Source organism: Lynx rufus, unplaced genomic scaffold, assembly GCF_022079265.1.
Source record: "Lynx rufus isolate CCGP_SWC_20201006 ecotype Redwood Valley unplaced genomic scaffold, mLynRuf1.p SCAF_3, whole genome shotgun sequence".
NCBI lineage: Eukaryota > Metazoa > Chordata > Mammalia > Carnivora > Felidae > Lynx > Lynx rufus.
In genome coordinates this window covers 3996627-4010062 of record NW_025814845.1, presented here as the reverse complement: position 1 = coordinate 4010062, position 13436 = coordinate 3996627, and the positions used below count along the sequence as shown (strand labels likewise).

The 13436-nt window shown below is 49.2% G+C and overlaps 1 protein-coding gene across 2 annotated transcripts; it reads left to right on the top strand.

The window, feature by feature from the left end:
* The first annotated feature begins 351 nt into the window (after window positions 1-351).
* ZNF518B (zinc finger protein 518B) lies at window positions 352-13012 on the top strand. 2 transcript variants are annotated; one of them, XM_047091537.1, is made up of 2 exons: window positions 352-430; window positions 9532-13012. In XM_047091537.1, exon 2 carries the CDS (start codon window positions 9725-9727, stop codon window positions 12968-12970), a length of 3246 nt encoding a protein of 1081 aa, XP_046947493.1. In that variant the 5' UTR covers window positions 352-430; window positions 9532-9724; the 3' UTR covers window positions 12971-13012. The 2 variants fall into 2 exon arrangements, with proteins under 2 accessions (XP_046947493.1, XP_046947492.1); XM_047091536.1 differs by lacking the exon at window positions 352-430 and adding an exon at window positions 2830-2999.
* Window positions 13013-13436: the final 424 nt, after the last annotated feature.

Sequence of the window (13436 nt, the reverse complement as noted above, 5' to 3'; positions counted from 1 at the left end):
CGCCCTGGGCTTGGACCCAGCGGGCTCTCACGAACGGTCCGCCGGGCCGCTGATGGAAGTAGATCGGTTCTCCTTCTGCAGTGAGGCTCCTGAGCCTGCGGGCACTGCATGCAGGCTGAGCACGACCGCTGCATGCAGTGGGTGTGGACGCGCTGGGTCGAGCCCTGAGCCCAACACCCGGGCACGGCTCCGTCTCGGGCGCCCCGCGGCACGGAGACCCGGCGCGGACCCGCGCAGCCTTAGGGACCTCGGACACCAGCCGCGCCGCAGCCGAGCCTCCGCGCCGCAGTGCGCACGCGCGGCGCTGGCCCGGCTCCGCCCCCCCCTCCCGAGTAGGGACCTACAGCGGGCGCGGCGGCGGCGGCGGCGGCGGCGGCCTGCGGCCGGCGGTGCAGACACCCCTTCCCGGGAGCCGGGACCCGCCGGCCGGGTGAGTGACCGAGCCGGAGGGCGAGGGCCCCGGGTTCGCGCGCGGGGCAGGCGGGCCGGGGCGCGGAGAGGGCCGCGGGCGCTGCGCGGGGCGGGGGCCTGACGAGGCCGCGCCGGGGCGGGACGGGGCGGGCAGCCGGGGCCGGGTCGTGCGGGCCGCAGCCCCGCGTGCCGAGCGGCCGGCCGGCGGCGCGGCGCGGAGTCCCCGGGGCGGGACGGGGGCGGGACGGAGGAGGGGGGGCGGCTCGGGGGCCCGGGGCCGCCCAGACCCCGGGGCCGGGGCGGCGGCGGCGGGGTGCGGGCCCTTTGTGCCGCCGCGACCCCGCAGGCTCGCCTCCCCCCCCCCCGTCCCCGCTCGCCGGTCGCGATCCGCGGCGGCGGCGTGCGGGCTGCGGTGCCGCGGGTGTGGAGTCGCCGCGCCGGCCTCCTCCGCCCGCCCCCAGCGTTTTAAATGATGCATCGCCTGCGAGGATTTCTACCGGTCGGCTCGGAGCAGGAAGTGTCGTCAGGAGGCCATTTTTAAAGCCTCCTGCGGGCCTCGGAGGTAAGCGTTGACGTGGTGTGACTCCCGGTGGTTAGCGGAGACCCCGCGGCCCCGCCACGGGCCGCCCCGGGAGACCACGCCGTAAGCCCCTGCTCCCTCGCCCTCTCCCTCCCCCTTCCTAGCACCACGCTGTTAGACGTGGACTCGCCTCGGATAACGTGTACCATCGGTGTGAGTGTGCCAACAATAAACTTGAAAACCGGACTGGCATTGTCTTTCCTTGGGAGTTTCGCGGCGTGTGTCCAGGGACGGACTTGTCCGTGGAGGACCTTTGCATCGTTTGCCGGAGTAGGGGGCTGGGGGGGGGGGGGGGTCGGGGGAGGGGAGATGGTGAAGGTTTGACTCGTTCAGATGCTGATGGGAGCCTTTGTGGGACCTCCCCAGTCCAGCTGCCCTTTTTCTCTTGTTGCCTTGGCTTGTTGGGCAGTTTCAGGCCGGTTGCAAAAGAATGAATATCTCTTCCCCGGAAAGGGAAAGCCAAAGGAGACAATGAAGGAGAACACTTCAGTCCCTCTATGTAAACGTACCCCGTTACGACAACCCCGACTTTTAAAAGTGCGATGACGAACAATATATCAGCCTAACATTAATGAAAAAGTGAAATAGCACTTTGTCCTGTTTCAGAAAGCCTACCCGGCTAACCTGTAATGTTGTGTTAGAACCTTTAAAGATTCTCTCTCTCAAGTTTAGATTGGAAGTCACCAAGATTGAGTAAGACCAGACACGGGTCCCCAGAAGCTTTGCAGCACGTTCCTAGAGGAAGGGAGAGCGAATAGGAATGTGGCTCTTGAGTTTTCTCCGAGTCACATAGACGAAGTTCAGCCCAGCCTGTGTGATGTGTGTGTACAACAGGAGATTCTGGCCAAGGGTTCTAGAAGCCCAGCAAATGGAGGCTAGAAACCAATACCGTATAGTTTCTTCAGAAGGCAGGTAGAACGTTTGGCTGTTTTAATTGTCTGATATCCATGTTCCTTTCACCTGGGATGAATTTTTTTTCATGATTTTTTTTATCCAGGATGTAATATAGCCTTGAAAAAGAACACTTTTGTGTGTACCCAGTCTTGTTCTGCTGATAACGTTCATTACAAATGCATTTTGAAAACAGCACACAAAGGAGGGCAGTATTTTATTGAGCTTCCCCCTTGATGTTTACGTCACACTAGTGTGGACTATTAAAAATTCATTAATACCAATTTCAAAAAACACCTCCATCTCCCATAGGGTATTTGCTTTAAGTAAGGGGATCTGGGCCAGTTTTCAGGCAAGAGGAAGAACAGAGAACATTTTTATGATCATTGCCATGAAGGCTGACCTTTCTTTCATTCATTCCCTCGTTTATTCGTTCCTTCAGTATGTATGGCATGTCTCCTTTGCCAAGCCCTCTGCTGTTGGCTGTGACAAACAAGGTCCTCACAGTGCGGCTTCCCAGTCTCGGTTGTTCTCAAGCGGCCTGGGGTAGACTTCATTTTCTTTGTTCACATATGCAGCCCAGCCAATTGCAGTTTCCAGATTCCATCCTGGGACTGAAGGGACCCAGACTCTAATCAGATGTTCTCATCATGGAGTGGGGTGGTGAGGCAGCAGAATCACTTGGCAAGAATTATAAAGTGCCTGCCTCAGATCATCTCAGGGAAAAGGCCGTCTGATTCATTCGGTCACCTCAGTCCTAGGAAACCTTTTTTTTTCTTTTTTTTTCCTTTTTATTTTAAGCTCCTGTATTACTTTGCCACACATCCCTGCTTGAGAAGCATTTTCGGGGTTCCTTCTTATTTTCTAGGAGAAAATTCTCAGAGAAGCCAAGGCTGCACAAGACCCAGGACTTACATCCAAGTGCCTGGCTTCCGCAGGGCATTTTGTGCAGTGTCTTGGAGCCTCAGGGGGTTCTGAGTGCGGAAGCCTGTGCCAAGGCCCGAAGCGAGGCCGGATGGGGCCGGGGCGCCGGAGAAGACAAGGCCCAAAAGAAGGAAGAGCCCTGGAACTTGCCGTGCTTTTGACTCCTCTGAAGCTCAGCGGCCCCAGGCAGGAAGTAAGAACACTACCCAAGTGGCAGCAGCTGCTGTCTGTGAGTTCAGTTCCCAGCCCCACAGAGCCCGCTAGCAGAAAAGCAAAGAATTTAGATTAGACACCGGCTGACCACCTCCGCGACCTTGGAAAAGACACAGGGTTTCTCCAGATCTGTTATCTTAGAAGAAGCAAATGATGGAAGGCGTACTTTGAGGAATGTGAGGTGACATATGCGTGTGCCTCTGCAGGCACCCAGCACCCCTTCCACCTGACGTGGGTCAAGATGCACCAGGATCGCCAAACACAGCCAGCCGCTGACAGATCCGCATTTACCACTTCGCTGAGGCCACCCATTTAACGACTGCTCTGCAGCTCCCCTGACCCCCCTTCAGGACCTCAGCCTGTGTCAGGTGTGGGGGTGAAACAGTCCTGGTTTATGTTCTTTGTGCCCGCATCCTGCCAGGAACGTTGACGTGTAAGAACCTGTAAAGCGGTTATTGTCGTTACACGCTTAACAGCGAGTATCAGTGATGACGTTTCCAAGGTCACATGGCTCAGCAAGGGTTGCAACCCAGTCTGCTTGCCCCAGCCACCCACTCCCGTCCAAGGCAGTGTCCTTGCCCCCTCTCCGGCACCCTTGGCTAAGACGGGTGTATGAAAGATTGCACAAGGACGGTCAGAAGATTCTTGCCATTCCCACACACTCTTCTGCGCCTGTAATGGCGGGTGGTGGTTCTTAACCTTGGCTGTACATTTGATTCACCTAGGAAGCTTTTAAAACTCTCAGAGCCTCGCACACTCACAATGGAGCCCAGGCATTATTTTTTTAAAGCTCTCCAAGTGATCCTGGTGTGCAGTAGAGTGACCATCCCAGGGACTGCCTTCAAAAATAAGTTTAACATCCCGGGCATATGATGACAAATTCGTCACCCTAATGCAGCCAAGGTTAATAATCACTGGTGTAGTGATAGGTCTGTGTTTGACTATACTTTTTATTAAACCCTGAATCCATTTCATCCACAAAATTCGGTTGTTAAGGCAAAAAAAGGGGAGGAGGGGCTCAAAAATATATGTGTCCTTAATTTTATCACCTTTAGAGACCTCAGGTCCCTTGGTGTGTTTAGTCCCACACAGTTGTGTAATGTTACTTGTAATACTACTTTGTTTTTCCCTTGTATTTTTTTAACGCTAACGAGAGCATAATTTCCCCTTAACATCCTTCTTTCCACATAGAGAGCTATAAGTTTTATACTTCAAAAACTCTCTCACTGGTCATATATATGTATGTATGTATATATATGTATATGTATATATATATATATATCTTCTTAAAGGTTTTCTCTTAAACTGTTAAGGAAAACCTCTATCGTAACTTTGTTTTCTGATGTAGTTAGTCTCAGTTGAAGAGCTCAATCCCCAAATAACTCTTTTGTAAATGGGGTTGGGGAGAAGATCCTGGCCTCCAGCCCCCCTGGGAACCTCCTGCTGCCAGAGACCTTTATCTCATCAGGCTGATTTGTTAAACTAAGACTTGCTGCTTCTCAGGAGTTTACAGACTCTTCTATTTTCAAAGGAATCTTACAAAAGTATGTTGACTTATTTCTTAAGGGTACATGTACTCTTTGCGGAGCATAAAATTACCTGCTGTCTGCATATACCTCTTCCCCACATCAGCATGTAAATGAGGCATTATTATTCCCACTTTACAAGTGAAAAAACACTCAGGCTCCAGAGGGGTTAACAAATCCAGAATCACCCAGCTGTTAAGTCAAAAACCTAGGTTTTGAACCTTGTTCTGGATATCACAAGGCCATTGTCCTTTCTACTGTATTATACTTTTCACCTGGAAAGCAGAGAGGTCAGAACAGGGGCTTCCTTGTCCAACCTTCTTGCCCCATTCTGCCACCCAGGTGCTACATTAGCCTTCAGAAGGAAATCCAGACTCCCAAAGGTTGTATTTTTGCCAGCAACATTTGGAAGTTTTTTGTTGTTGTTTTTGTCATTCAGGGGCCATCAATTTGCAATTCAGTCATTTTGAAGTGCCAAGTAGTGTGGCAAAAAGAAAATAATACTTGGTTGGTGTTTTTCCTTCTTTAGAACTATTTACCCATTCAGTTCAGTTCTGATTCTTTGTCACGGTCTGAAGAAGTACTTGCTGAGTGAGGTCGCAGTTTCTTCCTAAACCCTGTTTTACCTGGGCAGTATTAGCTGTTTACATGCCTAATGTTGCTTTTTTTTTCCCTTTCTTTCTGATCAGGTGTTACTTGTCTACGTGCTGCTGGGCCCTTTGAGGTAGAATGCTTTAAAATTTTGCTTGCTGGGAAACAAAATTTGTTAGACCGGTCTTTGTTATGACTAAATAAAGTAGGCAAGAGGGACAAGAAATTTTTGAGCACATGTGCTACGGGCAAGTGCTTTGCGTACGTTAATCGTGTTTCCCTCTCCTGATCACCCTTTAAGTCCGAAGATAGTAAAACCTGTTTTCTTGCCTGACCGTGAACAGAGAGCAATCACTTGCCTCAGGGCCCAGCCAGGAGGGACAGAACCAGAGTCTGAACTGCAGACTGTCCATCTCCATTCCCGTTGATCTTGGCGGGTACAGCAGCCGCATGCCTGCCCTTGCAATGGACGTGGCAGAAGCCTCAGTGGGAGGATTTCTGGAGAGAGCTCCGTAAATCTGCCTCTCCGTCCAAACATGAGGCAGGCAGGCAGCTAATCCTGAGTTTGGCGGGCACCTCTCACGAGCAGAAGCGTCCGTGATGACCCGTGTCGCACACACGTGATGTGAGTGGGTAGCCTGTCTTTACATGAACATCTGGCCTGTAAACGTGCATTCGCTGCAGGGCTGTTTCGGGAGTTAACTGGGCTCAGAGAGGAACAAAAACGGGTAGTCCGGTAAGTAGCTTATACGTACACCTGAGCTGTAGTGAGGACTCTGTGTGTAGTTCAAGCATCCTCTCGTGCCAGCCACTTTGCCACTAAGGCTGGGTGATGGTCTTGCCCCAGAGGTGAATTGTGTTTTCAGCTACACAACCCAGTAAGTGTAATTAAAGTCATGCAATGAGATTCAGCGAATATTCTGGAAACAGCAGTCGTAAGGCAGTGAAGAAAAAGGGAGATATATATTAGCCCCTTTGACTATTTATGAGATTGGCATGGTTTCTTCTATTTTCCTCATTTTAAAAGGGAGAAATCAGCAGTTACGATGTGTGATGACTTAACCTCAGCACCGTATGTCATATTATTTCGTGTAATCCTTGTGACCAGCAGTGAAATAGGTACTGTTTACTGTGTAACAGAGGATTCAGATTACCCCAGGTCACACACCTACAAAGGGATGGCACTGGGATTTAAGTCCCTGTACGGTGATTCCAGAATCTGTAGCTTTAAGTAGCGTTACTATTTCTTTCTCTTCTAATTCTGTTGAGCTTTTGGTGTTTCTAGTATTTGGAAGTCAGATGCTTCCATTTTAAGGAGAACTCAGACAACCTTTATGGTTTTTATAGGCCTCCGCGTCACTGAGCTGGTGTCTTGACAAACTCAGTCTTTGTCTCTGTGTGTCCCCGTGATAAATCTGTAAGAAACCAGGACAAGTGAGCTCAAAGTCAGAAGGGAAGGCCACCAGCAGCGAATGCCGCCCTGAGGCCTTTCTGCAGGAAGAGGCAAGACTGAGTCTCGAGGAAACACGTTTGTGACACACTGTGCCTCTTCTCTATGCTGTGCGCCTATTGCCTTTGGCTGATGCTGCAGATAATTATGCATTAAAAAGCTCACTTAATGCTGTTAAAAAAGTTTTTGAGAACCCTCCTAAGTTATTAAAAAGAAAAATAAGTATGTTTCTTGTCCTAGGAGGTCAAATGCAGAGGTTTTGTAATCAAGGCATTATGAGTGTGAAAGGGAGGTCAACACCAAAGCTGATGCTGACTGTTCACCCAGTGTCCTCTCAGGGTCAGGTGCACGCATGGCGTTTTGTCACTCCACGTAAGCCTTGGTCATCAGCCCCTGGGGCAGTGATTTGCTAAGAGGACCCAGCTTCCCAGGTGCTTGTGCCTTGTGTGAACCAGACAGTGCGAGCTGCACGAGAGGGAGTGAGCGTGGGAACCTGTCACTCGGGTGTGCCCACGTGTGGTGCCAGCAGCAAAGCCATCTTACTTCTCGGCCTGCCACTCCGTCCATTCACCTCTGTCTCGGGGCGCACGGACATCTTTTAGCCCTGTGATTAGCCACACGAGTGTCAAAGGCCAAAGAGACTGTACTTGTTTGGAAGAAGCCTGGCATCACCCGGACGGAGGGAATTGCCAGTGTAGAAACATCACATAATTTTGAGAAAGGTTTAGAGGCCTGGAAGATCCTTGCAACCGGGACAGGCCTAGACGTTGCACCTCCCCTTAATCCGTATTTGCTAAGCACATCCTCGTGCTTCCTCGCACTTCCTGTTGGCACTTGCTCCTGCAGATTCTCAATGCCGAATAACTGCCGAGATGGTTTTGTGGAAACACCTCCAAGAGGCCTGCGCTCCGTAGCCACTGCGGCTGGCTTGGTTAATTCCCAGGGACTTTCCTCCATCAGGATGTTCTCTGCTTCTTGCTAAGCATGTGATCCTACGGTCCAGTCTGAGATTTCAAGTCTTCAGTGTCAGGAGGAACGACACGTCTGAGTTTTCAGAGGACTTGGAAAGAAAATGACAAAACTGTACTCATGTAGATGAAGGCACGTGAATAAGCTGATGCGAATGGGTGGCTCACCTGAGGTCATTTGAGTAGTGGCAAATAGCAGTGTCACTGGGGTCTCTTTTCACCAAAGCCAGTTTACATCGTTATCAGGCAGCCCTGGGGGAGAAGTAGGATAAGTGTCCTTCATTCTAGTTGCCCGATGAAAAAACAGGCTCAGAAGGCTGAACTGGTGTCTATAAGGTCATAAAAGAGGCTATTAGCTGATCCCCAGCTAGAGTGTTTTTTTATTTGGCTCCTAGTTCTGTATATTCTGAAGAAAGAACGTGCACTTAAAGGTGATTAAGTGTTTTTATATAATAACGCGTCATGTCACGCAGATCGTGGTACTCGCTGTAGGGACATTTGCGCGTCTCCCTCCGCAGCCCAGGCTGCCACCGCCTCTCACCTCAGTCCCCTGCTGCTGTCATTCCACCTTCGCGGACGCTGGCCCATACAGCCGCTAGGGGCTCTGTTGGGATATAAATCAGATTGGGCCACATCGCTGCTCCAGTCTCCCCTGCTTATTTGGTTCATGTAGAGGAAAAGCCACATCCTTAGGGTACTGCGTGCTAGATCGTTCTTTGACCAGTGCCCACCCCCCCCCCCCGCCTCTGACCATATTGATCATTCTGTCCTCTTCCTCCCCTCCTGCTCATTACGTTCCATCCTCAGCCTCCTCGCCATTCCTCTGGTGCTCTAGGCCCTCATCCCACAACACTTGGCTTCCTCTCTGCCTGAAACTCCCTTCTCCCAGACAGCCACAGTGCTCGCTCCCTTGCTGCCCCGAGGTCGGTGCTCACATGTCAGCTTAACGGGACGCTTTCCTGACTGCCCACCCCTCCACATGCTAGCCCTCAACTTCATCACATACTTAGTCCCTCTGGCCTTCGTTTATGGTATATTTTTCTCAGTTACTTACCACCACTTAAGAAATAAATGTATCTCCTGTTTCCCCTCTTATACCCTCGTGATACTTGGTTTTGCTGACTACCCTACAGCACTTAGAACAGTGCCTGGCACCTGACAGATGCTCAGTGAGATGTTGAAGGACTCAGTTTGTGTACACCTAATATTGCCAGTGTATTATTGACTTCTTACCATTTGTGAACACAAATGGAGCGTGTGAAAGAGAGCTGAGAATCCAAGCTGACGATTAGCTGTCGTGTAGAAACAAACGGACACCTGAGCCGAAGCCCTGGCTCTCTCCACCACTTGATAACCTGTGTGTTTAAAACCTGAAATTGGGGCGCCTGGGTGGCTCAGTTGGTTAAGCGTCCAACTCTTGGTTTCATCTCAGGTCGTGATCCCACCGTCTGTGGGTCCCAGCCCTGTGTCGGGCTCTGCGCTGACAGTGCAGAGCCTGCTTGGGATTCTCTCTCCCTCTCTCCCTCTCTGCCTCTTCTCTACTCTCTCTCTCAAAATAAACATACTTTAAAAAAAAAAACTTTTTTCAAAACTGAAATAGCATCCTCCTATACAAGGTTTTATTTAGGCAAATATGAAATTATGCCTGTGAAATTGCTGGGATGCTCTCCACGATACCTAAAAATAATATGTCCACGTATCAAGGGCTGTTCTGAATGACAACTGTGATTTCCTTGCTCCTGACCTGTTTATGGTTGGTTTAAAGTGATGAGTTTCAGGGGGACTGAATTTAAAAATGTTTCCAGTTTAGGCTTGTGATTTCCCAGTTCTGTTGGATGACGTTTTACTGTCAACGTGTGTGTAAGAAAGAATGTCAAGATTTAACATAAAATTGCCAAGAATAAGTGTGAAAGAGCTTAACTAAGCCTTAAGTTCATGTATTAATCATGCTTTGTGATTTCCTTTTTTTCCCTTTAGTGTTGCCCAGAATATCAGAGCATTGGAAGCAACCATTTTTTGGGATCCTACACCTACTGTGGTGGTGGATTAAAAAGGAGGACGCAGTATGCGCCCAAGAAGTAACTGTTTCTCTGCCGATCACAAAGTGAAATGAAGGATGGCCCCTAAGGATTTTATCATGTGAAGTCTCTCTGGATTTCTCTTTTCAGAAATGCAGATAAAGAAGATGAAGGATATCGGACAGCAGTTATATACCACACAAGTGAACGACGCACAGAATTCCTTGACCATGTCACCCAAACAGCCTAATGCTAATAGAGCGACTCGACCAGACAGACAAGAAACGCAGGCTCTGTTATGTCAAGGCTCAGAGGCGGAGGCTGCCGTGATGACGGTTGCTACGTGTGTAAAGTGCAAAAGTGTCCACAGAATCCCGCTTCGAGATCCGAAGAAGGGTACTGGGCAAAGCCAAAAGGACGACAAGTATGTTTGCTTCACATGCAACCTTGGCATGGCTTCTTCCCATTTTCATTTCGTGAACAGTAATCCCAGTGCAGCTCATGTAGGAAATAAAGCTGAGACCATCTCAGGTTCTGTCAGTAACAAATTTAAGGTAAGGAACTTTAAGCCCGGCAAATACTATTGTGATAAATGTCGATTTTCCACAAAGGACCCTCTGCAGTACAAAAAGCACACGCTTCAACATGAAGAGATTAAATTCATCTGTTCTCACTGCAGCTACATTTCCTACACAAAAGGGGAGTTTCAGAGGCACTTGGTGAAACACACGGGCATATTCCCTTACCAGTGTGAGTACTGCGACTATGGCGCTATCAGAAATGACTACATCGTCAAACACAGGAGGAGAGTGCACGAGAGGGCCGGTGGAAAGCGGCCGCCCAAAACCGTGGCCAAGCTGGAGCCGAAAAGAGCCGGCGCATCCAAACAAAACGCAGAGCTTTTAAAAGCTCCCAGTCCGAGGACTGCATTTCAAAATCGGTTGTCGGATCAACTCTCAAGGTTCTCCCTCCATACAAATAAGGACAAAATGCACAATATCATGTTGCTGCCTGAATCCAAGGAACACCAGAAAGATGTAGTGTGTGTTCCGAACAAAGTGACCTTGTCGGAGCCAAACGAGGTCAGTCTGTTTGAGAACAAAAGCGTGGAGGTGGAAGTGCTGTCCCCTGCAAAAGAGCCCGTGCAGCCGGGAATGCCCTTAACAGTCGTGGCACCGGCGGAATTAGTTGTCCCTGCAAACTGTCTAGCCCAGTTGATGGATGTGAAGGTTGTCAATGGAACCCAGCAGCTCGTCCTGAAACTGTTTCCTCTGGAAGAAGGTAACCGCCCTGAAGCCAGCGGGGCTGAGGGAGGGAGTTCTGAGCGTATGACTAACGAAAAGGGTTCAACCGAACGGGAAAAAATGGCTTCTGCAGGACATACAAAGCCACCGCCGATTGAAGGGAATGTCGGAAAACTCGCAGGCTTTGATAATCTCCATTCTGCGGTTCAGAAACAACTTAAAAATATGAAGTGGGTGAGGTCTTACGACTTTTTCCTGTCAGATTCTCGTGTGCACAACCGTGGGGAATCCCTCCTCAACCCAGATACAGTGGAGGATTTCCAGAAAAAAAGTAGCACGTATCCACATAGACCGGCCCTTCCGTCTCTCTCCTTCAAAGGTCATTCTCCATCAGCTATAGTAAAACACAGTGTTTTACATAGTCTCAGAACCGCATCAAGCCCGTTTCCACATAAAGCTGCTGTTTCTTTTACTGAGGATAGAAGACATTTACACAGCGACTCACACTCGTTCTTCCCTCTTGCTGCACCACCTGCAGCTGTGCCCTCTGGAGACCAGGGCTTGTTGCCTGTGAGCACAAATCACTTGGAATCTAGAAATGAGATCAGTGTTCCTGCAAAAATGGCTCCCTCCCACAGGAAGCTGAAGGACAAGCAGACAGAGGAACACAAGGCAGGTTCAAATACAGGCCAGATTGCCTCTCAACGCAAAAGGGAGTATTTACACCTAAGTATACCTGGAGAAGATAGCATCAGGGCTCTGCCGCCTGGGGAGGAACCCCTGGAACTAAAGAATCCAGAAAGGACTAAAGACTCTTTCGATGGCCCGGTCATCTCGTCAGTATTTTCTCTGAGCTCTGGGTCCGAAAATGTCCCTGAAGGTGTTAAATGGAATAGTTCCACGTCCAAAATAAAGTCAATTGAACTCTTGCGCAGAAAGATAGCTCAGTTAATTGAATCCTGTGGCAAGCCTTCATCTTTGTCTGCAAATAATGCACATCGCCGTTCTGTAGGGCAGGCCTCGAAGGGAACCTCGAAAGCTGCTCCTGAAGGTATTCACGAAATTAACGTGTCGTTTACTGGCACTGGCTATTCCACGGGCACGCTCCCCAAACCTCAGGATGACGGCGCTATTAATGGACAGCTTACTCATCAGCAAATGTATCCACAGTTTATGGAAGACAGCAATGGGAAAACTGAAAGCAGAGTGACCAGGAAGGCCCATGTTGCTACTCCAGTATTGATCCCCAAAGGGGCTGTGTTGAGGGTTCTTAATTCTTCTGAGGATGCCCACATTATAGAGGCTACGTGTGAAGCACCCGTCAGTATACCTTGCAGTGAGACACAGTTAATAAAACCCATTCCGCTCTGCCCAGTGAGACAGACAGACTCAGACTTACAGTCTTTGACAAGTAAAAGTGGGCCAGTAGATGTGTCCCAAAATCTTGATATACCTCTTCGGCCAAAACCAAGGAAAGAGAGTGCTACTTGTAGCACCATGCCTAAAAAAACTGGCCCCCTACACAGTCACCAAGGAAGCAGTGAACCAAGTAAGCAAGGGAAACTGCTCCCCAGAAGTCTTCCTATAAGTAAAAATAAAACCAAACAAGTGAACTCATCCAAGAAGAAAACCAAAATCCAGGCTGACCCCAGCCGCTATCTCAAGGATCCTTCAATTTTTCAGGTCACAAGACAACTTCGACTGATAGCAGCTAAACCAGACCAGTTGATTAAATGCCCCCGTCGGAACCAGCCTGTCATTGTGTTAAACCATCCTGACGTTGACTCACCAGAAGTGACCAATGTGATGAAGGTAATAAACAAGTACAAAGGCAACGTCCTCAAAGTCGTCTTATCAGAGAGGACTAGGTGTCAGCTAGGCATCAGACGGCATCACGTCCGCCTGACCTACCAGAATGTGGAGGAAGCCAATCAAATAAAAAGGCAAATGATGTTGAAAATGAAACTTAAAAAAGTTCATAAAAACAACTACCAGGTGGTGGATTCCTTGCCTGATGACTCATCCCAGTGTATATTTAAGTGCTGGTTTTGTGGGCGGCTGTATGAAGACCAGGAAGAGTGGATGAGTCATGGCCAACGGCATTTGATAGAAGCTACTAGAGATTGGGATGTTCTTTCCTCCAAAGGCAAATAAGTAAAAAGTGGTCTTTGAAGCAAATTGTTTTTCTTACTTTTAGTTTATTCTAGTTTGTTGTTTTTTTTCCTCCTCCCTGACTCAGTAGGAGAAATAGAGATTGTAGGGATGAGAGAGGCATCAATTCTTCAGAACTCTTGTAGGAATGTTGAGAGCCAGGAGTCTTAACCCGAGATAAGTGACTGGAACTTGGAATGTGTTTGAGGCCCCTGAAATTACGCACAAATCCACATACAGGCGTTTTCCTGGAGAGAAGTGAAACTTGCAGATTTCCACTGGGATCTGAGACTGCTTTGTGTAGCACCCCTTTTACCGAGTAGATACAAATTTGTTGTAATCTATTCAAAAGGGTGAGTTTAGAGTGTTTTACACATGCTACTGAGGGATTAAGCCCAGATGGTGGTGTGCACAGCCATCCCGTCATTAAGTCATGTGCTATTTGGTGCATGATGGAAATTAAACTTTC